The sequence below is a fragment of the Argentina silus genome (assembly GCF_951799395.1).
Source record: "Argentina silus genome assembly, chromosome: X".
Classification (NCBI taxonomy): Eukaryota; Metazoa; Chordata; class Actinopteri; order Argentiniformes; family Argentinidae; genus Argentina; species Argentina silus.
This window is the reverse complement of record NC_139653.1, coordinates 35,488,530-35,512,767: the sequence shown is the minus strand read 5'-3', so window position 1 is coordinate 35,512,767 and position 24,238 is coordinate 35,488,530. Positions and strand designations below refer to the sequence as shown.

At 45.9% G+C, this 24,238-nt stretch overlaps 1 protein-coding gene across 1 annotated transcript; it reads right to left on the bottom strand.

Moving 5' to 3' along the window:
• Window positions 1–14,800: 14,800 nt before the first annotated feature.
• LOC310822359 (ephexin-1-like) lies at window positions 14,801–23,350 on the bottom strand (the record flags this gene model as incomplete). Its single annotated transcript, XM_083694698.1, has 10 exons — window positions 14,801–16,056; window positions 16,271–16,375; window positions 16,545–16,624; window positions 18,171–18,319; window positions 18,600–18,689; window positions 19,213–19,287; window positions 20,153–20,297; window positions 21,080–21,249; window positions 21,706–21,776; window positions 23,272–23,350. 10 exons carry the CDS (start codon window positions 23,348–23,350, stop codon window positions 15,818–15,820), a joined length of 1,203 nt encoding a protein of 400 aa, XP_083550824.1. The 3' UTR covers window positions 14,801–15,817.
• Between the last annotated feature and the right edge of the window lie 888 nt (window positions 23,351–24,238).

Genomic DNA, 24,238 nt, shown 5'->3' with positions numbered 1-24,238 from the left:
AGCGGACTCTGACTACGACAACACGATAACCTCTCTCTCCACCAATTCGCGTATTACCAGAGCCTTAAGCTCTGCTTTCTTAATTATCCGCTTAGGATAAACTAGACCGAAGTGATGTGCAATCTGTGCTAAATCATCTTTACAGCAACTATCAATCTGCCCAAGCGTGGGATTAGCCAGGAATGTTTCGACGTTAAACAGTGCCATGTTCAACGGGTACTACAAGCACACACAATACCCTATTGTATTATTCTAAAAACAATCCAACCTCCCAGTTGTCAATAACTTTTTTGGCTACGGGAATCCTTTAACAGATAAATCCCGGACGAGCCCCCACTTATGTTACAATCCGGCTCGCTAGGGGAAAGGGAAGCAACATAAAACCAGATGGATTTGGTAAATTATAGTTGTTTTATTAACAAGGAACTTAAATCGTCTTATAAAGGTAACAAGGGTCATACAGAATCAGTGGCTACTACAATGGAAAAAAGGACCGGCAGGGGCTGTTCAACTCAAACAAATATAACCAAAAGAGAGCTCATAAACGGCTAACTAACTAACTAACCTAAACTTTCATTATCTAATCAAAACCAAAGCGAAAACAAAACCTCACTGGCCTAAAGCAGCGGACAAAACTTAAATACAGTCAAGAACAGCCACCTCTACTCCTGGAGCATCTAAACAAAAGAATCCACTACGTGGGGTGCGAATCAGTACAACAAAACTAAACTTGGCCCAATTTTCAGTAACCATAACAAATAATAATCGATTGCGCTATGCACAGTGTCCCAATACAAAGTCTATCGTTCTAATAAGTCTCCACAAGGGAACTGTTCAAACACACACACAGCCCGCTGACTGACAAGCTGGCCCCACTTTTTATACGCCCCGTGCTGGGACCCGATAGGCGCGCTGGTTGGGGTGTATCCAATCCGGATCTGCGCTGGCGATACTGACAGAGTGGGCGGAGCCTCGGAATCCTGTAGCGCCCAGCCTGCTTGACAGCACAAGAGACATACACGGGCGGCGTCGGCTGCAGCCGTAACAGAGGTTAGAGGCGACTGTCTCCCAAAACCTGGCCACTGGAGGACATTCCCAAACCATATGTGAGTAAGTACCATAAGCTTGTATAGTGCACAGGGTGCAAGTAGGGTTAGCAATTATTTTCATCAAACAGAGCTTCTTGGGAGTCAAGTAAACTCTATGTATGAAATTGTAATGTATTTGCTGGTGGTTGGAATTTCTCGAAGCTAGCAGTATGTTGGACCAGACTTTGTCCCAATCAAAGGCTGGGTCCAGATCTGGGAAGTCAGCCCTCCATATAGCTAATATATCTAATAGCATATATCTAATGCCAGGGGTCTGTAAGCATGCACTGAGATGAAACGGTAAAGTTTGGAAACTAGGCCGCTTGTGCCTCTAGTGCTATGAAGAATTGTATGCAATGGGTGTGGTGCGAGAGGACTTTGCCATGGTACTCCACTAGCCTTCAACGCCGACCTTAACTGTAAATAGAAGAAAAATACGCGGTCATTTACCTCGTCACAAAAATTTTGTCACAGCCGTTTGTAGCACCGTTTGTAGTAGTACTGATTTGGTGGGGCAAGAGGAAGCATTGAACTAAAGAAATTAACTCTGGGTAGAATGTTCATCTTTATTATTGATACTCGGCTGCGAAGAGAATTAGGCAGTGAGGACCATCTATCCAAGTCAGAAGTAATTTTGAGAAGTGTGTTACCATAGTTATGTTTAACTATTGACTGAGTCGAAGGAAAAATGTCTATCCCCAAGTATGTAACATTTTTGACAACTGGGACAGATGAAGGAACAGGTGCACGGATCGTCGCTTGGTTCAACAGTAACAGAGCAGATTTCTGCCAATTTATTTTAAACCCGGATAGCTTACCATATTGATCAAAAATAGACAATATTTGTGGGATACATTGTACGGTGTTGTCCATGTACAATAATACATCATCAGCATATAAAGAAATGTGATGATGCGTACCATTGATAGAGATCCGGGACAGTACGGATGATGGTCTGGGCCAGTGGCTCAAGAGAAAGTGCAAACAGCAATGGGCTTAGGGGACAACCTTGCCTCGACCCCCTCGAGATGGCGAATAGGGGAGAGCAGTTCCTGCCCGTGAGCACCATGGCCGTTGGATTACTATATCATGTCAATAAGAGCGGCACCGAAGCCCATTGCGCCGAGCGCTGACCACAAAAAGGGCCACTCGAGACGATCGAAGGCCTTCATTGCATCCAGCAAGAGAACTGCAGCTGGAGATGACATATTTTGGGCACCGTCTATGACATGCAGGAGCCTCCTTACATTATCAGAGGCCAGCCTGGATTTAAAAAAGCCTGTCTGATCGCTATGTACTAGTTTCGTCATATGACCCTGAAGGCGCCGAGCCAGGACTTTGGCATAGATCTTTATGTCTGCGTTTAGGAGTGCGAGGGGCCTGTAGCTAGAACACTGTACTGGGTCTTTGCCTTTTTTAAGAAGCAGAGATATTAAAGCAGTGTTGACATCTCTTGAAAAAGAACCCTCCTTGATTGAAAAGAGTACCATCTCTAAGAGCAGAGGGCCAAGCAAGGACCAAAAGGCAAGGTAGAACTCGGGCGGAATACCGTCAGGACCTGGAGATTTTCCATCACCGCTTTTAGCATTTCGAGTCGTGTAACAGGAGCATTTAGGTTTTCAGCTTCAGTGTCAGAGAGACACTCCATTTGGATATTAGTCAAAAAACTTTCACATGCAGATTTTTCAAAGCCATACTCTGAGCTGTACAGTTCTTTGTAAAAAAAAAGAAGCGAAGGCTGCGTTCACACTCTTGGGATCAGTTAGAACAGTGCCATCTTTAGATTGGACGCTAAAAATATCAGAATAATGTTCGTTGGTCCGAAGCCTCAGGGCCAGCAGGTGGCTAGGTCTGGCGGAGTGAAAGTTGTCACGCCTGAGGTTGCTGTCTGGTGACTCTGGTGCCCTCCTCTGGCGGTACGGGGCCAGTGCTCTCCCAATCTACCATTATTAGTTTCACCTGTGTATTCTGTCTGATGTTTGGTATATATAGCCTGTGTGTTCCCCATGTCTTTGTCGGAGATTCTCCCTGTATGTCTGTGAGTACCCTGTCTGCCCGTTGGTTCCGTGTATCCAGTTGTTTACCCCGTTGCCCTAGTTCGAGATTAGTATTTCTTAAATTCAAGTTATTCCACTTGTTAAGTGTGTACTTTTGTTAACAGAGCTTGGTTTTCTCCACCTTTATTTTACCCTTTTTCCCCAGTGTTTGTTTGTGTGCCGTGCTCCAGTTATCTTATTAAAACATTCTTTGATTTTGACTTTACATAGTCCGTCTGATTATTTCTCCCACTTGGGTCCACTGCACTATCATTGCTAACAGAAAGTAATAAGTCTGCCTGGTTCTGTGCATGAGAAATTCTGAACGGCGCCTGAGGAGAGAATTTATTTCTTTTTTAATTAGTATCTTTTGGAGGGCAACAGAATTGCTGTAATAGTGTTGTAGCGTTGCATCAAGAGTAGCATACTTTAATTCTAGCGCTTCCAATTTAGCTGAGCGTTCCTTCCTTTGGGTTGATGCATACAAAGTGGTGTTGCTTCTAATGAAGCCCTTCACTGCTTCCCACAAAATTCTCGGGTCAGAGACCGAACCCTTATTGAACCCCAAAAACTCGCGGAAATTGGCACAGCAACGAGGAGTTAAAACGCCATCTGGGAGCCCTAGTGGGGGCAGCCCTTATAGTAACAGAACAGAAGATGGGTTTGTGATCAGACCAAGTAACTGGTATATAGAAAGCGTTTTGAACATTTTGGAATAGGTCTTTGGACGCAAAGAGAAAATCTATCCTTGAAAAGGATCTATGTCTCCCCGAAAAAAGATATTATCTTTTATAGAAGGGTTCATCAAACGCCAGACGTCACTCATACCTGTGTGGGCTGCCCACTGGCGTAAAGCCCCAGAAGCAAGACATTGGTCCCTATTCTCTGCCCCACCCGTTCTATCAAAATTGCTATCCCATACTGCATTGAAATCTGCGCCCAGCACCAGACGAAAACCTGTGAGATCCAGAATAGTTTTAGTTAATAGTTCATAAAAACCAGCATCGAAATTGTTTGGAGCATAGGCAGAGATCAGTGCAATGTTCTGACCGTCCAGCCGAATCTTGGCAATAGCCAACCGCCCTTCCTTGTCGGCCTATGAGCCAATGAGATCAAATTTCAGCTTGCGCTAACAAACTATCATCACACCCCTTGTTTTTGTAGGAGCAGACGAAAAAACAATTGGGTGATAAAGCTTATTTGCAAAGCGGCCAGCATCTTTAACAAGCAGATGAAAACTACGCCAAAATGTTTCTTGTGCAAAAATTCTAAGATAGTGGACCTTTTATGAGGGATATTGAGACTCCTGGCATTAATGAAGATTATATTGAGACTAGTCATGTGTTGGATAGCAGAGAAGTATGGATCATAATCACCTCAGCAAGCAGAATATAGGGGCCTGGATCCCTAAAGTAAAACTCCCCAAAACAAAAAAACCCTAAGTAAAAAAGAAACACAATATAAAATGAAGAAAAGTGAAGAGACACTTTGCTCCTCGACATTCCTGATAAGTCCACAACTGGACAACCAACTCAAATCCGGGAACTAAGCAGCTGCCCATAAGAGGCAGCACCATCACCAACCATTAAGAACAGGTGACATAAATTTCAACATCCATTACCTGCAAAACATTGAGTCAATATTGTGAGTCATCAAAACACATTCAATGGGTCTATAGCAGCCTTAAAATTATGAAAAAAAATAAAAGGTATTAGGAAGGGCTAAAATATACCCAAAGCCCCCCCTCCCCGACATTACAACCCCTATAGAGGCAAATAGAGGGAGCAAAACTCTTAAAAACTAACACCAAACCGCCAAACATCTTGGAAATAAATGGATAAAAGCGTTGCTCAAGATTAATTTACCAATATAATTCAGAGTTCACTGAGGGGAGGGGTAAAAAAACTGGCTCAGAACAAGCAAGAGCAGTTCGTTATACGAGACATATATTAAAAGTTTTTGATGCAATGCAGGGCCTTCTTTGGGTCATCAAAACAGTGTTTAATCCCACCAGGTGCAGTGAAAGATAAAACAGCCGGGTATCCGATGCCAAACGGGATCTTTGCAGAGTGAAGCAGCCATTTACATTCCAGGAAGGAGTGTCACCGATCCTGCGTGGCCTTTGAGAAATCCTGGTAAAAGCTTATTTTGTGGTTCTGCCAACGGACATCTCCGATTTCCCTGGCGAGATTTCTCACGCGCTCCTTTTGCTGAAACCTCAAAAAGCGTACCACCAAGGGCCTTGGGGAAGCCCCGATCTTGACTGGAGCTAGTGACCTGTGAGCATGCTCCAAATCCAGGCCTCCGGGAAAATCCGCGTTGAGGATCTCCGGGAGTGTTGACTTAAGGAAAGATATGGCGTCATTATCCTCGGAACGCTCCGGGAATCCGTAGATGCGCAGATTCACCCGTCTATCCCTGTCCTCGTATTCCACCAGCTTGGCGTTCAGCCTCTCGAGCTCCGAGGCTGGGGCCAGAGGGCAGTTACGGCGCTGCGTCTCTGCGACTTCGAGCATATCTAGCCGACCCTCAGCACTAGCCAACCGGGTAAGCACATCGGCTAACTTCTCCTCAACAGCAGTAACTGTTCTCCGGGTTTCCGACAACTCTTTCCGAATGTCTGTGAAATGTCTTGATTGGTCTTCTGATAGCTTTTGGAGGAGCTAGAAAATCTCGGTATTAGAAGTAGGTTCGGTTGCAGGGGGGTCCAAGGTGCTCGGAGGAGCGTGTCTAGCTCTCGTGTTAGCATTAGATTTAGAGCTAGGGTGTTGTTGAGCGGTATTACCGTACATTTTTCGAGGATTCGGCATTTTGCTTGCAGTTAAGATGAAAATAGATTAATGACCCGTAAAAAAAAATATACAGGATAGCAAAGGATTATAAAAGTAAAATATATGGTGATGGTGCAGGAGCCTCAAGTTCAACCAGCCATCTTCCTCGACGTCGTCACGTGACCCCCAGAAACGACTAAACTTCTATCTAAAAGAACTAAAAGAAGAGAGACTCATGACAATATCATAACCTGGAAGATGTAATGTAGAAAACATGTTATTTGCCATTAATGTAATTGAAACTATGCAATTATTCTCTATATATTAATCTTAAATAATGTTCCTTTCTAAATATCACCTGCTGTTGATTTGATGTGCTTTACTCCATTTAATTATACTACACTTACAGTAAAGGTATATTGTATCCACCAATCAGTGCGTTGTTTGTTTTTCTCAGTCCCAGATGTTTTTCCCCTTAGTAAAAAATAGAATGCTGTTGTGCTGTGGGTGACAATGAAAAAGGAAATGTCAATATATTTTATTTTCCGATCACCAGAACAGAAATAGTGAGACAATTTTACTGAGTAAGACATGGCCACCTCAAAATGATTTTTTTCTATTGTTGCGTAGTAAAAGGTAGACGAGTGAAAGGTATGAGAGTCATTTGTCGATTTTTGTAGAAGATTTGTAGCACAGCACTCGTCATGAAAGATGGTCAATTTGTGTGTTTGCGGTGGTTGCTTGAACTCTGTTACGGTTCCCCCTCCTAACCATCCCTCTGGCACCACCTCGAGGCCCCGGCGATCATCGCTGGAGCGTCCAGCCCCCAGTCGACAGTGCACCTGGACCCGATCCGCAATCAGCACCCTATAAGAACCCTGCCAGGTCAACACTGCAGTGCCAGAACGTACTGTGATCTTACGGCAGGGGTGTCCAAACTTTTTTTTAAAGAGGGCCAGATTTGATAATGTGAAGATGCCCGGGGGCCAATGGTCCCTTCTGACATTTTTTTTAACAACCACCTGACCACCTGCCTGCCTGACTACTCATCTGCCTGTCCAACTACCCGTCTGCCTGCCCGACCACCTGCCTGTCCGACTACCCGTCTACCAGCCCGACCACCAGCCTGTCTGACTACCCGCTCTCCTGCCGACCCTGGACCGAACCTGGACTACTCTTTTTCGATTCTCCACTTGTCCCCATTCCCCTTTCCCTTATTATTATTTATCATTAAATACGCCTTTGGGTTTCATCTACCGTCTCTGTGTGCCGTCGTTTGGTTCCATCTTGACGTCAGACTACGAGGGCTTCAACGCGGAGTTCCGGTTTATATTTGATCACCCCCCGGACGGCTCAGACGCAGCTACCCGCCTCCACGTCATCCGCCAGGGGACTCGATCGGTGGCTGACTACACTGTGGAGTTCCGCACCCTTGCTGCAGAGAGCGGCTGGGGGGAAAAGGCGCTCCTCAGTGCTTACAAGCGGGGCCTCGCCGATAACATCAAGGAGAGGCGTTATGAACGCGGACAGGACAGGACTCCATCTCCAGGGTTGACAACCACCCTCGGCCACTCTCTCCCCAGTTTCCTTCCCGGTCCTCCCCGAGCCCCAATCTCCACGACACCCACCCTGACCACCTCCGCCCCCAGCAGCCGTCCCCAGAGAAGAGGAGGAACCAATGCAGGTGGGCAGGTCCTGTCTGTCCGCAGCAGAGCACGAGCAGCGGTTCCAGGACCAGCGCTGTCTCTACTGACCGGTCACTACATCCGGGCCTGCCCAACCTGCCCTCGACCTCCTGCGGAAAAAGACATGGCTTACCAGAGAGAGGGGTCCTGGTAAGCCATACAACATTCACTCACTCTGGCACCCCTCAAACTTGGCTCATTCCTACAACCCTCGCCTGGAACCAGGAGTCTAACAGCCTGGGCGCCATCCTGGATTCCGGGGCTGACGACAGCCTCATTAACGCCACCCTGGCTAAAGAGGCTGGGACTCCCCTGCTTCCGCTGGATACCCCTATTCAGGCGGAGTCTGAACAACATCACCATCAAGAACAAGTATCCGTTACCCCTCATCAGCTCTACCTTAGAGCCTCTCAGTCACGCAGCCGTCTTCACCAAGCTAGACCTCCGGAGTGCGTACCATCTGCTGCGCATAAAGGAGGGGGATGAATGGAAGACGGCCTTTAACACTCACCTGGGGCACTTTGAGTATCTAGTGATGCCCTTCGGGCTCACTAATGCCCCGGCCGTCTTCCAGGCTTCGGTGAATGACGTGCTGCGTGACGTTGAATGTCTTTGTGGTTGTATACTTGGACGACATCCTGGTGTTCTCCAGGACTAAGGAGGAGCACCACCAGCATGTCTGTCTGGTCCTCCAGTGACTCCTGGAGAACAGACTCTTCGTGAAGGCCGAGAAGTGCCAATTTCACGCCGCCTCCGTGGACTACTTGGTCCACATTGTGGAGAGGGGTCACCTACAGGTGGACGGGAGGAAGATCCAGGCGGTGGTGGAGTGGCCCCAAACCCTGAACTGCCAGCAGCTGAGACGTTTCCTGGGCTTCACAGGGTTCTACCGGCGGTTCATCCGGGGGTTCAGCCAGATGGCCGCCCCCCTAACCGCTCTCACCTCCACGCTCCGCCCGTACTCATAGACCCCAGAGGCGGAGGCCGCCTTCTCGACCCTGAAGAGTCTGTTCACGACAGCCCCGGTGCTTATCCCGTCCAGTCTGTTCACGACAGCCCCGACCCATCCCGTCAGTTCCAGCAACACCAAGGCCGACGCACTCTCCCGTCTGGCCCCGGAGGAGGTGGCGCCGCCAACCCCCAACACCATCCTTCCCCCATCCCGAGTGGTTGGCGTCATCACCTGGACCATCGACTCTGTGATCAGGACTGCCCAATGCACCAACCCCAGCCCAGGAGGCAGACGCCGCGGACGTGTCTTCATTCCCCCGTCAGCCAGATCCCGAGTCCTAGAGTGGGGGCATGCCAGTAAATTTGTCACCCGGGGGTGGGCCGGACCTTGTCCTTCATCCGTCTACGGTTCTGGTGGCCCGCCATGGAGTCGGATACCCGGGAGTATGTCGCCGCGTGTACCATCTGCGCCCGGAGCAAGGCGTCTCATCAACCCCCGGCCGGACTACTACAACCCCTTCCCATCCCCAGCTGCCCTTGGTCCCACATTGCTCTGGACTTCGTTACCGGTCTCCCCATCTCCCAGGGTAACACCATGGTCCTTACCATTGTTGACCGGTTTTCGAAGTCCGTCCACTTTGTCGCCCTTCCCAAACTCCCCTCCTCTGCCGAGACCGCCAATCTCCTGGTAATACACGTGGTGCGACTCCATGGGATCCCCCTGGACATTGTGTCTGACCGTGGTCCCCAGTTTACTTCCCGGGTGTGGCAGGCTTTTTGTAAGGGGATTGGGGCCATGGTCAGCCTCACATCAGGGTACCACCCCCAATCCAACGGCCAGGCGGAACAGGCCAACCAATGCTTAGAGGCTGCCCTCCACTGTGTCTCCTCCCGTCATCCTTCCTCCTGGTCCCGACACCTGCCATGGATTGAGTACGCCCACAACTCCATGATCAGCACCGCCACAGGCATGTCCCCATTCGAGTGCTCTCTGGGCTACCAACCCCCCATGTTCCCCACCAGGGTCTACCTCCGTCGGTGTCGGCGGGTCTGGAGGACCGCTCGATCTGCTTTAAAGAGAGCCACCAAGCGGTCCAGACGCACTGCCGAATGCAGACACAGACCCACCCCCACCTACCGTCCTGGACAACAGGTTTGGTTGACAGCCAAGGATCTTCACCTTCCCTCCACCTCCCAGAAGCTCACCCCCCGCTAGGTGGGTCCCTTCCCAGTCGACCGGATCATCAACCCTACCGCGGTACGTCTCCTCCTCCCTGCCTCTATGTCCATTATCCCCATGTTTCACGTCGCCCAGATCAAGCCCACAGTCTTCAGCCCTCTGTCTCCCCCTGTCAAAGCCCCTCCTCCGCCTTGAGTGCTTGACAACAGTGACTCCGTGTGGACCGTGAGGGAGGTCTTGGCGGTCCGCCATAGGGGTCACGGTTTCCAGTACCTCGTCAACTGGGAGGGTTACGGGCCTAAGGATTGAGACTGGGTCCCGGCCTCTTACTTCACGGACCCCTCCTTGTTGGTCGACTTCTATCTGGCCCACCCAGACGCTCCAGGACGGTCGCCCGGTGTCTCCCGTAAGGAGGGGGGTACTGCTACGGTTCCCCCTCCTAACCATCCCTCTGGCACCACCTGGAGGCCCCGGCGATCATCGCTGGAGTGTCCAGCCCCCAGTCGACAGCGCACCTGGACCCGATCCCCAATCAGCACACCTGCAACCCTTCCTCAATCAGCACCCTATAGGACCCTGCCCGGTCAACACTCCAGTGCCAGAACGTACTGTGATCTTACGTATAGGCGCATCCACAATGTACCATATTAAAGTCAAGATTTTTTTGTTGTTGACCTTTTTTTGTGAATCATGACCAACAGACGCTTTCAGCCCTCCTGTGTATACTGCGAATTCCTTGTGCCTTGTCTTCCTACGCGTAACCCAACCTGTTCTCCTGTGCCCCCATCCAGATACCTCGTCCTCCTTGGTTTCCCCTTGTCGACCCTTCCACGGACCTAGCCCCTTACATATTACTGGACCTCCCTGCCTGCCCGACCACCTGCCTGTTCGACTACCCGACTAACTGCCCGACCACCTGCCTGTCTGACTACCCGCTCTCCTGCCGACCCTGGGCCGACCCTGGACTACTCTCTTTGGATCCTCCAGTTGTCCCCATTCCCCTTTCCCTTATTATTATTTATCATTAAATACGCCTTCGGGCTTCATCTACCCTCTCTGTGTGCCGTCGTTTGGTTCCTCGACTTTATGTGTAACAAACTCTTGTCTAATCTAGACACACAGTCCATTTCAAGAAATTTAAGAGTAAGAAAGTGAGTTTTCGTGCATGGGATTAAGATTAAGTGCAGATTTAGGAGACAGGACTTCACTGCATCCTGTGCAGCCCAAACAATGTTTTGTGTGATGCACACTTCACTGATAGTGACTATTTACTAAATATTTTAGTAACACTCAATAAACATGCATCGTGAACTAAGTTTTCCAGTGATCTTAGTTAGATTTGATCACTGTTGATTCGCAATAGCTTCTGCCAGAGCAGCTGTGGTACAGCTAGGTACCTGACTTGCATCTGCTGAAAACTAGCTGGCCAGAAGTTACTTTACCAGGTAACATTCTATTATTATAATTATTGTGTTATAGTTACCTAGCAAGCCAGAAAGCTAACTACATGGAGCTGAGTGTTTGAACGCAGAGATCCAGCAGAATCTATTGGTTCTCGGTTGCTGGCTTTATTTCATCATCAACTTTATTGGGAATCCTTCTAGCCAACTACATCTGACTTTATTCTTGACGTAATCATAAAAGTATGAGAGTTAGGTAATGTGAGAAATGTTAGTGCTTCATTCAAAGTTAACTCAAATTGTAATGATTTTAGAAATTAATTAACATTGTTTGATCCAAAGCATATTGATCGCCAGAGAATGGTTATAGTTGCATTATACTTATAGAAAGCCTTACCTTCTGCCATGATGTGTAAAGTGTAATACACTTGATACCATCATCCAAAGTAAATTAGCATCCCACAATGAACATGGTCCAAATATAACCAATTTTTAAATAGCCAAATCGGCCTTATATAGTCTAATATCTTCCATCACTAGCCACAATTGACAAGATTGTTGATCTCAAATCACGATCAAGAGGAGCTGCTAACGGGCCTTACACAGGGTCGTTACAATATTGTAGCCTTAACCTACCTTTGTCGTGCTAACTAATCCAGTTTAATGGTCCAAATATCTTTGATTTTGCCATCAAGCCACACATGCTTCCATCAGCCATCGATTGACAAGATTAGATCAGCCGATGTCTGCTCATAAAAATGTCCCTGCTAGAGATTTTGGCAATAAGTAAGGAGGTGATGTGGTCGGCTGACACCGTCCGTTTATGAAAGAAACTGTATTGTGTCCCCTGAAACTTGCTAGCTAGCTAGCTGGGCAGCTGGTCTGCTGGTTTGAGTGTGCCTAAAAAGTGAGTCACTATTTTAATTATATTAATATACACTATGAATTAAATACACATTGTTTTTTTTGTATAAAAGAAACCGTTTCTAGATGCATTGTGTGTTTGTTTGTGTGTTTGCAATTTAGTTGTGACTAAAAGGTTTGTGATTATTAGCTAGCATGGTCAGTTTGACATACTACTTTCACATGCACTTTTGGACGGACGGGTCGGGGGGTTGAACCTAGCCTCCCACTGCACCCATTCAGCTAGCTACAGCCCCACTACCTCGCTTTTTCTCTGCAAGAAGTGCACAGTGCTTTATTACTGCCTAGTATCTAGGTCTCTTGCTCTGATTAGTCGTATGTGAATCTATTTTGTATAGTGGCCACAGAAGTATAGCTAGGATAAAGCATGATGCAGGTGTTGGTCTACCAGATAGCATCTTCAAATTAAATAAAAATGACTCCGCCAAGCCACAGTTTGGAATAAAGTCCTTTGTTCACTCACTCTTATTGTTCCTCTGATGTTCGTCTGATAAAGCTTGCCAAATGTGCCTTCGAAAAATCTCTAACTTTACCTCCAAATCTGGATTTTGGATGTCAAAATTGGCTCGTTAACTACCTTTACTTGCTATTAAATTACTTTTCAAGAGAAATTTGGCCAGCTTGATGTCCTTCAAAGGGGACAACTACCCAATGAACAATCAGTCAGTGAAAGAAGGATTTCATTGTTCATGTTTCATGTTCATGAAACCAACGACTTTTGCTTTGTGACATGGTGCATTATCATGCTGGAAGTAGCCATTAGAAGATGGGTAAATTGTGGCCATGAAAGGATGCACATGGTCAGCAACAATACTCAAATAGGCTGTGGCATTCAAGCGATGATTGATTGGTATTAACAGGCCCAAAGTGTGCCAAGAAAACATTCCCCACACCGTTACACCACCTCCAACATGAGAAGGTGTACAGATGTTCCTAATAAAGTGTTTTGTGAGTGTGTGTGTGTGTGTGTGTGTGTGTGTGTGTGTGTGTGTGTGTATATACATATATACACACACATATATATATACACACACATATATATATACACACACATATATATACACATATATATATATATAATAGATATAGTAGATATATGTAGATATATAATGCCTGATCAAATTGATTAAAACTCAAATCAAAATATTAAAAAATACATTACTGTAGGTACAAGGTAATCAATACTGATTTTGTCTTAACTTAAACATTGCCCTTTACAGGGATAGATTTGTTATATTTTTTATAGTCAGATGGGTCCTTACCCTGCAAATAGTCCATGGGCTAGGAGAAACTGTAATCCATGGTTCAGAGTTGTTTAAAAAGCCACTACTAACTTTAGTCATTGCTAACAAAAATGAATGGGTGTGAATGGGATCAGTAGACAAAGTTAATTTGTGGCCAAATTAGTAGTATTGAAACTACCAACCAAGTCAGACAGTTCATTTGAGTTGATTTGTCCATGCAATGTTGAACTTTGTCCACTGATCCCATTCACACCAATTGTTTTTATGTTAGTGGTGGCTAAAGTTAGCTGAAGTTAGTAGTTGCTATTTAAACAAATCTGAACCATGGATTATAGACTACTTTCTGACTATAAGGTGTAAAAAATTAACTTTAAGCCACACAAACTCCATATCACCTGCTCAATGTTCCGCAGAAGCCTTTAACGGAGGTCCCTTCTGTAGCCATCCTACCATTGCGCCAGCTCCAACCCTGACACTACCTTCAGACAACACTCCCCCTATATCTCTCCTACAAATAAACATTCACACTCACTCATGCGAAAATGCAGTCTTGTATGCTCCCACACACAAACACTGTTTCCTGTGGTGAGATGTGTTGGTTATGCGAAGGCTATTTTAAACAGTGGCTAAAATAGAAACCGAATGACGCGGGTTTCACGCTCTGGTAACAGTACAGCTCACTCGCTGGGTGAAATACTGCTGCATTAATGCAGGGCACGTTGTATTTTGTATTCACACGATCACAGTCTAGTGTATTATTATGGACACGAAAAAAATGCACTTTGGCCACTTTTATGTTTCAATAAGGCGCTGGATTTCAGACGGTGTGTTGTGTCATTGTGTTTTATTCAGTTTTGCCCCTGTAGGGACACTCCACATTACATGGGGTGATTGTTGGGTTGGCCTACATTTGGCCCTTCACAATAGACAGGTTGCAATATGTGTGATACTAAAAGTAATGGCATTAGTTGATTTCAACCTATACTACAGACATTGCTTTTAATTTTCAGATATTGGTGACTCATGAACTCATTGGCTTCATTTAAAGGTTACACATAGAATTAAGAGTGTGGTGAAAAATACTGTAGTTGAGACCTGCACTTACATTAATTGGACAGTAGGGTGAGCTGTAGTGTTTCTCAAAGATCATTGGTAAATCTCTATTGATTTGTTGCTGTAATCTCTGGGGCATGACTCTTATTGTTCATAATGATCGTTTATAGAGAACACAATAGCAAGAGATTTGGGGGGTCTAAAGACCTTGAATATATTTCAAGTAGTGTTGCATGCCCTACTATCGGCCTATATGTAAAATAAATAGAGTCCTGGACTTGTTATGAGTTAATATGGTCTAATGTTATGTCTCCAAGACAAGGTTATGAGTTACTAATTATACTTCTCTTGACTGGTCAAAATCACATCACATTATCAGTTATGCAATACCATGATAAACCCATGTCAGTGCTTAAACTGGGATACCAGTCAAACCAGTTATCATTAAAATCAACAAGCAATGCGTTTCAGGTTTATTTTTTTATCGACAATAAATTACTTAAAGTTCTTACAAAATGAAATGGGACAATTATTTAGTAATTATAATTTTTTGACACATTAAACATTACAATATACACATGTGCACATACTCATACACACAAACACATGCATGAATGTTCTTTCACTGCATGCCATTCTGGTGCTGTCGGTGTACAAGTACATTCTTTGCGGATGCTCCAGGTGTGTGGTGGTTTTTGCCATTGGACTGGTTGTGCCTCAAGTGTGTGTGACATATCCACGTTGGCAGAGGAACTGGCCCCATAACACATGTCCACTGCATATGCAAGGCCTGCAATTCTTTAGTGCTCTTCTCCACTTGATTACCCACAGCCCAACATTACTGAGCACGTTGTCATTTGATTGTTCTATGTACAAATTCATGGAACATTAATTGTCAGTTTCTATTCAATACCGTTTACCTTTTCATAATTTTTCCTTTGTGCTTATGTAGAGTTTGAATAGAGTGTTTGCTGTTTACAAACAGGTAGATTGTCATGTCATTGTTCACAGGGATTTGATTCTCGAGCGAAGTGCTTAAAAATTAAAGACAAAATACACCCATGCAGTTGAGGTGTGATTACATTACATTCACATGCGATCCTCCCCATGAAAACTGTTTCTGTGGTTCTCTTCTCTTTTTGCATGCATAGCTGCTCTTCCTGAGCCTTGTTCTACAGTTGCCTTTGACTGTCAGTGCCAACAATTTCACATGAAGTTCATATTGTAGGACATGCAAGTTTATAATAGTGGTGAAAACAACTTGTGTACATTCTCTGATAGCAGGACTCATCAGGGCAGCCTGGGATCCCCAACCCCGGTGCATTCAAACCACCTGAGCAGAAATTAAGAAATTATGCAATCGCACAATGTCATTTTCCTCCAATGCAACCCCAGGCTTGAATCATAACATTCTCCGATCCATTTGGTGCAATAAAGATGATTGCCAGGGGCTTCACTCAGTGACTCCGGTTAACATTACGCTCTTCACTGCCCTTCCTCTGATTTATCTGTCCAAGTATCAAAAAAGTTGGAGACTTTTGGGCTGCGCCTGCCCCTGGAGGCCATCTTTGGCCCAAGCGAAGACCCCCCTCCCTGAGCCTGGTGGATCCGCTGGCACTCTCTGAGGTTCTGGGCTCGAACTTCCTTGCTCTGGATCTCCTCCACCACCCTACAGAGAAACCACCCCCTCTCACCGTCATGGAGCCTCTCACCCATCATCCAACCTGAGAAAGAGAGGGAGGAAGGGAGGGAGAGAGCAGACAGAGATAGAAAGAGTAGCCAGAGAGAGAGGATGTGGTCAGGAGAGAGCGAGAGCATAAAAAAGGGAGCCATGGGATAAATATGTAATAACAGGCCTGGTGAAACTCATTAGACAGGTGAAACTCATCAAAGCTCCCTCCCATAAGATTTCCAAGCAGACATGTTGTCTTGTCTCACCATCGTCTGTTCTCTCCAGGATGTTGAGGACGTCAGCCATCTCGATGGAGAGTTCATCTGGTTCCTGAGATGAGTAGGACTGGATGCATTGCACCTGGGGGGAGTCTGACACACAGACAGACAGCAGCATAGCACATAAGTTCTACTTATCACCTGTTAGAACAGGTATCCATACATTCAGCAGTGAGTGAATAATATTCAGCTGTGAGTAAATAACATTCAGCTGTGAGTAAATACTATGTGAAGACATCATCTGTGACTGACAATTTCTCACCTGGTTGGTGTGCGCTAGTGGACATGAAGCATGTGCGTCTGTTTGGTGTGAGAGCACAAATCCAGCGGAGCTTATCACTCCTGTCAACAGCACAGAAACATAGGACACTGTTTACAACTGATAGGCTACATGGAAAACATTGACATGTGACAGTAATAGTTGTCTTGCTGTCACGGAGGCCCTCCACTCTGCTCAAGCTTCCTCCCTCTCCTCTGTTCTCATTCTTCTGGACCTGTCCGCTGCATTCGACACAGTAAACCACCCAATCCTTCTCTCCACCCTCTCAGAATTGGGCATCTCTGGCTCTACACTCTCCTGGTTTGCATCCTCCCTGGCCGATCGCTCTTACCAGGTTACCCTCACCACTGGGGTCCCCCAGGGCTCTGTCCTAGGGCCCTTACCCTTCTCCCTTTATACCAAATCTCTTGGCTCGGTAATTTCCTCTCATGGTTTCTGCTACCACAGCTACGCAGATGACACTCAACTATTGCTCTCTTTCCCCCCTTCTGACTCTCTACGTGTCTTGCAGACATTTCTGCTTTGGTGTCAGCCCACCACCTCAAGCTCAACCTTAACAAGACTGAGCTGCTCTTCCTCCCGGGGAAAGCCTGCCCTCTCCAAGACTTCTCCATCACAGTAGAGAACTCTACTGTGACCTCCTCCCATACAGCCAAGAACCTTGGGGTGATCATTGACAACCATTTATCCTGTGTGGCGAACATCACACTCCTGTAGATTCTTCCTCTATAACATCAGAAGGATAGGTCAATTCTTCACCAGAGAAGCAGCACAACTTTTGGTCCAAACACTTGTGATCTCTCGCCTTGACTACTGCAACGCACTCTTGGCCGGTCTCCCCGCCTCCACCATCAGGCCTCTGCAGCTCATCCAGAACGCTACCGCCCGTCTGGTGTTCAATCTCCCCAAATTCTCCCATGTCACTCCCCTCCTCCACACCATTCACTGGCTCCCGGTAGCAGCTCGCATCAGATTCAAGACCCTGAAAGGGAACAGCTCCTCCCTACTTGCAAGCAATGGTCAGCCCCCAAACCCCTGCCCGATCACTCCGCTCTTCCACCTCGGCTGGCCGCCTGGCACTACCGCCTCTACAGCAGCTGCACTACTCGGTCACGGCTTTTCACTGTCCTGGCGCCCCGCTGGTGGAATGAGCTTCCCACTGCTGTCATGACTGCAGAGTCACTACCAATCTTACACCTAGATTGGTATGTAGATTGAAGACCCATCTCTTCAGGTTACATTTTAATGGTCCCTCCTAAAGACCTCTTCACCCTCACTACCCCCCTGTATAAGTTTCTCTTCTGAAAAAAAAAAATCCTTCTTCTAGCATTATGACTGCCTATGGCCCCTGGTCTCAGCACTGATTACTTTGTCTTAAGATGACTGATGGATAGATGATTCACTGACTGAAACAAATGTATTTGTTGTAAGTCACTTTGGATAAAGGCATCTGCTAAATGCCATAAATGTAAATGTATTACTGGTATTACAGTAACTAGGTGTACTATGTAAAATGCTGATACTGTGTGGTAAAAAAACTAGGGTGGGTTTAAGACCCTAGTGTGAGGTAGGTATTAGTTGTTAGTTGGGTGTTTTCAACACACTCACATGCTGGAGGCCTTGAGCATGTAGTTGACGGTCCTCTCCTCCTGGTTCTCTAAAAGTTTCAGGTTGAACACGTTGGCCAGCATCTGGCCCTGGTCCTCCAAATCCTCAGTCCTCAACATGGCCCGAGTGCATGAGTCCAGCACCTGGAACTTCTCACCACTGATGGTTACGCAAACACAAACACACACTCCAAAAAATATAATTGACTGGTTTTACACAAAGAGTTCAGTTCCCTGTGATACCAGATGTGGGGGTCTGTGGACTAGTGACCCTAAGACGATGACAAAGGCTGGCCTGGAGCTTCGTTTGGTAACATACTCTGTCACTGAGATAACCATATGACCCCCCTGACCAATTCACTTTATGTCTTTGTGACAGTTTCACTGTTTGAATATAGCATGTGAGATCTGCCATTGTGACTGTGTTTACCTTAGATTTGAACTCCAGTGTTTTCTCGATGCTGATCAGCTCCTCTGTGCGACTCATCTTCCTTACCCCTTCATTGCAGTCCTTTACAATCTGAGACAGGAACAAACACACACCCTAAGGATATACATATACATATCCTCAAACTCGCTGTGGTATTAGTACTACATGGTATGTTACAACTATCAATATACTGTATTGTAGATAAGATAGATGATCAGTGTGCAGATAAATACAATTCATGGAGACAAGGTAAAGCAAATTATTAGTACAGATGGCTACTGAACCTGTTTCAGAACCTAACCACTACATATATCCATATGGCTATGCAGCTCCAATTAAAACCACATTCTTTTCTAGGTAAAAAGGACAATTAAACTCATCAGCATCATCATTCCTTATGAGGTAGAGAGGCATGACACCACACAGGACATAATTATTTCTTCATATTTCATCACTCCATGCCCTGAGCCTGAGCCAACTCTAACCACTATACCTCCAACACTTCCTTCATTGTACCCAAGCTCAGTACTGACCCCAACCCAACTTAATCCTGCCAGGTCTAGGTGTGTGTGTGTGTGTGTGTGTGTGTGTGTGTGTTTTTTTTTTACAGTACCTGTTCCAGCTGCTTATGTGCCTTGATGGCGTTGACCTCCCTCTCTGAGTTCTCCTCTGCCCTCTTCAGAATGTTCTGCAAGATTTCATAGCACTTAACATTAAGTATCCCCTATACCTTAGTGGTAACACTGTTATTACTCTCGTAACAACATTGTATTGACATAGTGTCACATAGAGAATTACAAAGAAAACAGCTGGGGGCAGGTATTTCTCCTATAGGGCCCCCTCCCTTTGAAACAGCCTGCCACTCCATGTTCAGTCCTGAATTTTTTATAATCTAGATTGAAACCCCACATATTTAGCCTCAGCTATGACTAGCAGTAGACCAGTTATGTGTTCATCATTCATGTATTGTGATTCACACTCCCACAAATTCCACACTAACTCCACACTTCTCTCACTATCCCATGAGCCCCCCATCCCTCAGCCCCACTCAGTCCAGGGTCCAACCGGTCCAAGGTCCAACCACTTCCATCTGCATTCCTGACCCAAAAGGCCACCCAGTGATCTACAAACCACATCCCCTGTCTACCATCTCTTGTGCCACTTACATGCTCTAGTGTTCCTGTCTAAAGCCTGCCTCCTGTGCCACCCCCCTGTGTTGTCCCTCCTGCTGGATCCCCACACTGCCTACCAACGCTGCCCTCCCTACTGTTTAGCATTCCATGTCTTGTCTGTGAACTTGGTCTTGCCCCTGTCCTGTCTTGAACCCCCCCCCGCCCCATCCCCACCCACTGTGTTGCCTCATGTCTGCATCATGTCCTGAAGTCAAATCTCTGTTATTATGCTTGTTGTTTATCTATCTTCTGTTTTAATTTGGATTTGTTTCCCCTGTAAAGTGTATATGCACTTTAAATAAAACTTGGCTTGATGACAATGGTGTGGAAGGCTTTTATTATACAAGTGGAATAAGGAACAGACCTTGTTGGTCCTCTTACCTGCACCAGAAGCTTGAGCCGTGTGATCCTCTGGAAAGGGAGGATGAGGAAGGAGGTGAAGGAGAGGCCTCGGACGTGCGGCTGGTTTTCCAGCTGAGCCATGGCTTCACGGAACGCCTGGTTTCCCTGTCTGAACACAGGCATGCTCAAACGAACACAGAGAGACAGGACCAACACAAACCACAGTTAACACACAGTATAAACACACTTTAAATTAAGCTGCAACTATACCCATGTAGTAACGCTGATATTACTCTGATAACAACAATACTGTATTACCATGCTGCTACCATAGTACATTAGCAAGGTGAAGATTGGAGGTAGGGTAAACTGATCCTAGATCTGTGCCTAAGGGGAACTTCTATCCGGAGCAACAAGACACTGCACCAATGTAACTTAGGCAAGTTCAAACATTCCCAATGTGCTGATTCAGGTTGGAGGGATGGAGAGAAGGCCGCTGAGGAGGAGTGAAGAGTGCGAGTAGGGGTGTATTCTTGAAGTAGATCGGAGAGGTAGGGGGTGCAAGGGAGTGAAGGGCTTCGTATGTGAGCAGGAGGATCTTAAAGTCAATGTGGTATTGGACCGGTAACCAGTGTAGTTGCATGAGAATGGGAGTGATGTGGTCATTGTATTTGGTGCTGGTGAGGATTCGTGCTGCTGAGTTTTGGATGATTTGTAGTTTATTGATGAGCTTGGAGGGTAGTCCTGAGAGTAAACCGTTACAGTAGTCCAGTCAGGTGACAAATGCGTGGATTAAAGTTTCAGCACTGGAGTGAGAGGTGCAGAAATTCAGTGCGTGTGATGTTCTTGATGTGGGGTTCGAAAGAAAGGGTGCGGTCCAGTGAAATGCTGAGGCTTTTAACTTGTGTTGACAGGGAAACTGGGTATCCATCAATGTGTATGACAGGGCTACTGGTTGCTTTTGACAAGGTGGTTTTTGAGCCGATGACCATGACTTCTGTTTTATTGCCGTTGAGTTTCAGAAAGTTAGAGGCCTTGATATCATGGAGGAAGTTGATGAGGGAGGTTGGGGGCAGGGGGGCAGTGGGCTTGGATGAGATATACAGCTGGGTGAAGTTGGGGTGCGACCACACATTCTAGAACTTTGGAGAGAAATGGGAGATTTGAAATGGGGCGAAAATGATTGAGATTGTTGTGATCTGTACCAGGCTTTTTGAGTATTGGTGTGATAGCAGCCATTTTGAGAGAGAGTAAAACAGAGCTGGACACCAGGGGTGAGTTGATTGTCCGGGTTATCAATGAGGAGAGGGCAGGGAGGGCAACTTTGAACAGACTGGTAAACAAACGGTCCAATTTGCAGGTGGAAAATGTAGATGCATTGATGACTTTGATTATGGATGCCTCAGACATTGGGATGGAGGCAGAGAGACTGGTTTTGAGTGGGGGCCAGTGGGGGTGGTGATCCACGGCATTATAGGTGTGGGGAAGTAGCAGCTCTTTATGGATATTGTCGATTTTTGTCTGGAACTTTTTCAATAAATTATTGCACAGGTCAGGGGAAATATTGTCAAGAGTTGAAGCAGGTGTTTAACGGTGGAGAAAAGGATCTTGGAGTTGCTCCTCTCATTATTGATCATGTTTGAGTAGTGGGAGCTTCTGGCAGCTGAGAGGGCATATTTATAGAGAGTGAGGTGTTCAGAGTATGCTCGGGAGTAGACTGTTGAGACAGTTTTTTTAACCTACCGCTCAAAGCGATGTCCTGCGGTTTTTAATAGGCGGAGTTCAGGGGAGAACCAGGAGGCATAGTGAGAAAATGTAACAGTGTGTGTCTTGAGAGGGGCTAGTGCATCCAGGGTGGAGGAGAGACAGGTGTTGTAATGAATAACTATGTTATCAGTAGTTGTGTGAGTGCTGGGGGAAGGGCAGGTGCTGATCAGGTTAGTGAGGTCATTATTATTTTTGTGTTTTATGTTTCGGAATGTGATGGAGCGTTGAGCTTTTTCCTTGTAAGTTTGGGCAGGGACCTCAAACCAAACAGCTTTGTGATCAGAGATGGGAAGTAATAGATCAGTGAGATTGAGAGGGGTCAGACCAGTGGAGCAAACTAAATCGAGTCTGTGTCCTTTGCTATGGGTCGAGAAGGTGACATGTTGTTTGATATCCAGGCAGTCCAGTAGTGAGAGGAAATCAGTAGCCAAAGTGGAGCCTGGGGAGTCAATGTGGATGTTAAAATCACCCAGAAGGAGCACATTTGCTGACATGGCGCAGACAGTGGTGAGTTGGGAAGACAGTTCAGGGAGAAATACAGCTGATGGTCTGGGTGGGGGGTAGTCACAATAATGAGTGGCCGCGGACCAGAGAGTTTGACAATGAGATGTTCAAATGATGAGTGTTGGGGAAGATTGACAGTGTTGGCTTTAATGGACGCCTGCCTTCCTCTCTCCTCCCTGCAGAGGGAATATCCACACCACCGCCATAATAGCATAATGCAAAGTTTAATTTTCGTACATATTTGCCATTTGTTTTTTTGTGACAAATAATGGCAAAACCAAGAATGACAGTAAGCTGTTTTAATGGAATAATTTTTCTTAATTCTTGTTCAAAAACGTTCAATCTGAGGAAAATAACAGAAAAAGGGAAGTGAGAGATAATAAGACGCTCACATACAGACTGTTGACATTAGACAAACAACTCAGTTTTATTGTTGAGCCAAACACCTCAAAAAGCAGCTGTTTGTGCTCTATTTCTCACCTCAAATTTATTTTCTGCCAAATCGTCATCTTCCGCTTTGGAAACCTGGCCGCCTCTGGGTCATCCTGCATGTCCTCTGCAAAACATTCCCCACCCGCCATCCCTTCAAGCCCCTGCTCTCTCTTCTTCAAAGCCCATGTCTCATAGCGGTCCACCTCCTTCTGCCTCTTCTCCTCCGTCTCTAAGAGCTCCTCCTTCTTCTCCTGCTCTCTCTGGGCACGGGTGCGCAGCGTGTGTGTGGCCATTGAGGCCACGCCCCCAGCAATGGTGCCTGACAGAGAAGAGGACAATATCCAATAGTACTAAGTTTAGAATAGAATAGAACAGTCAGATATACATAGATCTAACAAAATATTTACAGTAACTGACTTGTTTTTTTCGAGAAATTGCTAATTGTCTGGCCTTACCGTTGAAGTACACCTCGTGCCCCTCCTCCTTCTCTCTCTTGAAGGTCCTCTCCATCTTCCGGAGGTTGCGCTCCATCATCTTCTGGTTAGCCCAGTTGAACGCTCTTCTCCGGATGCTCTTGTCTTTCTTCCTCTTCTGTCTTCATCTGTTCCTGTGCTACATGAAGGGCACCTTGTAGATCTGGGTGTCAATGTAAAGGTTTGTTTTGTTTTTAGTGTTTAGGAGTAGGCCAATAGACACATTTGGAGATTGAAGATTTCATTCAGGCCCCATGTGAAATGTTGCTAGACTTATATACTAAGGAGCAACTGTTGAAAGTTGCAGACCACGATGAAATTGAAGTATCTGGTTGTGATAAACGTCTAAAATACAGTGCCAAAGCCATTTTGAAGGCCAAATTAGTTGAAATGGGGGGGTCCTCTCTGGCGAAATGGAGGTTTCCCCACCCAGTCGGCCTGTGGAGGTTAACGTTAGCAAAAAAAGCACAAGCAAAGAGAAGTCTAAATGGTCATTCAATCACACAAATTGTATCAAGGCGGAATGAAGAATGGACTGTGTAGTTCTGTGATCAGCAGTGTAAAGGTCAAATCCAGGTTAACAAACCATCGCCCTGTCCAGAATCCCTTTGCCCTCTACCCCCTAGAAAAACATTGCTGTTTTAAGGTTGATAAACACATATTCCTCCATACTTGGACACGCTGGCGTAGCTGAGCAATTAGTATCTATGTTAGACTGGATGGAAAGGAACACACACTGACCTGCATGTTGTCTGACTGTTACAAAATCTGAAATATACAGAAACAATGTGTCAATGAACATGTTCATACTGTATTTGACACAAGTGTTGTCTGCAAATATCAACATGCACAAATGTTGAATACCAGAAACTGTAACATAGGGACATTGTAAATGAAATGTGTCCCTGCTTTCCAAGATGATTTATTTAATTTGGTTTATACAATTCCA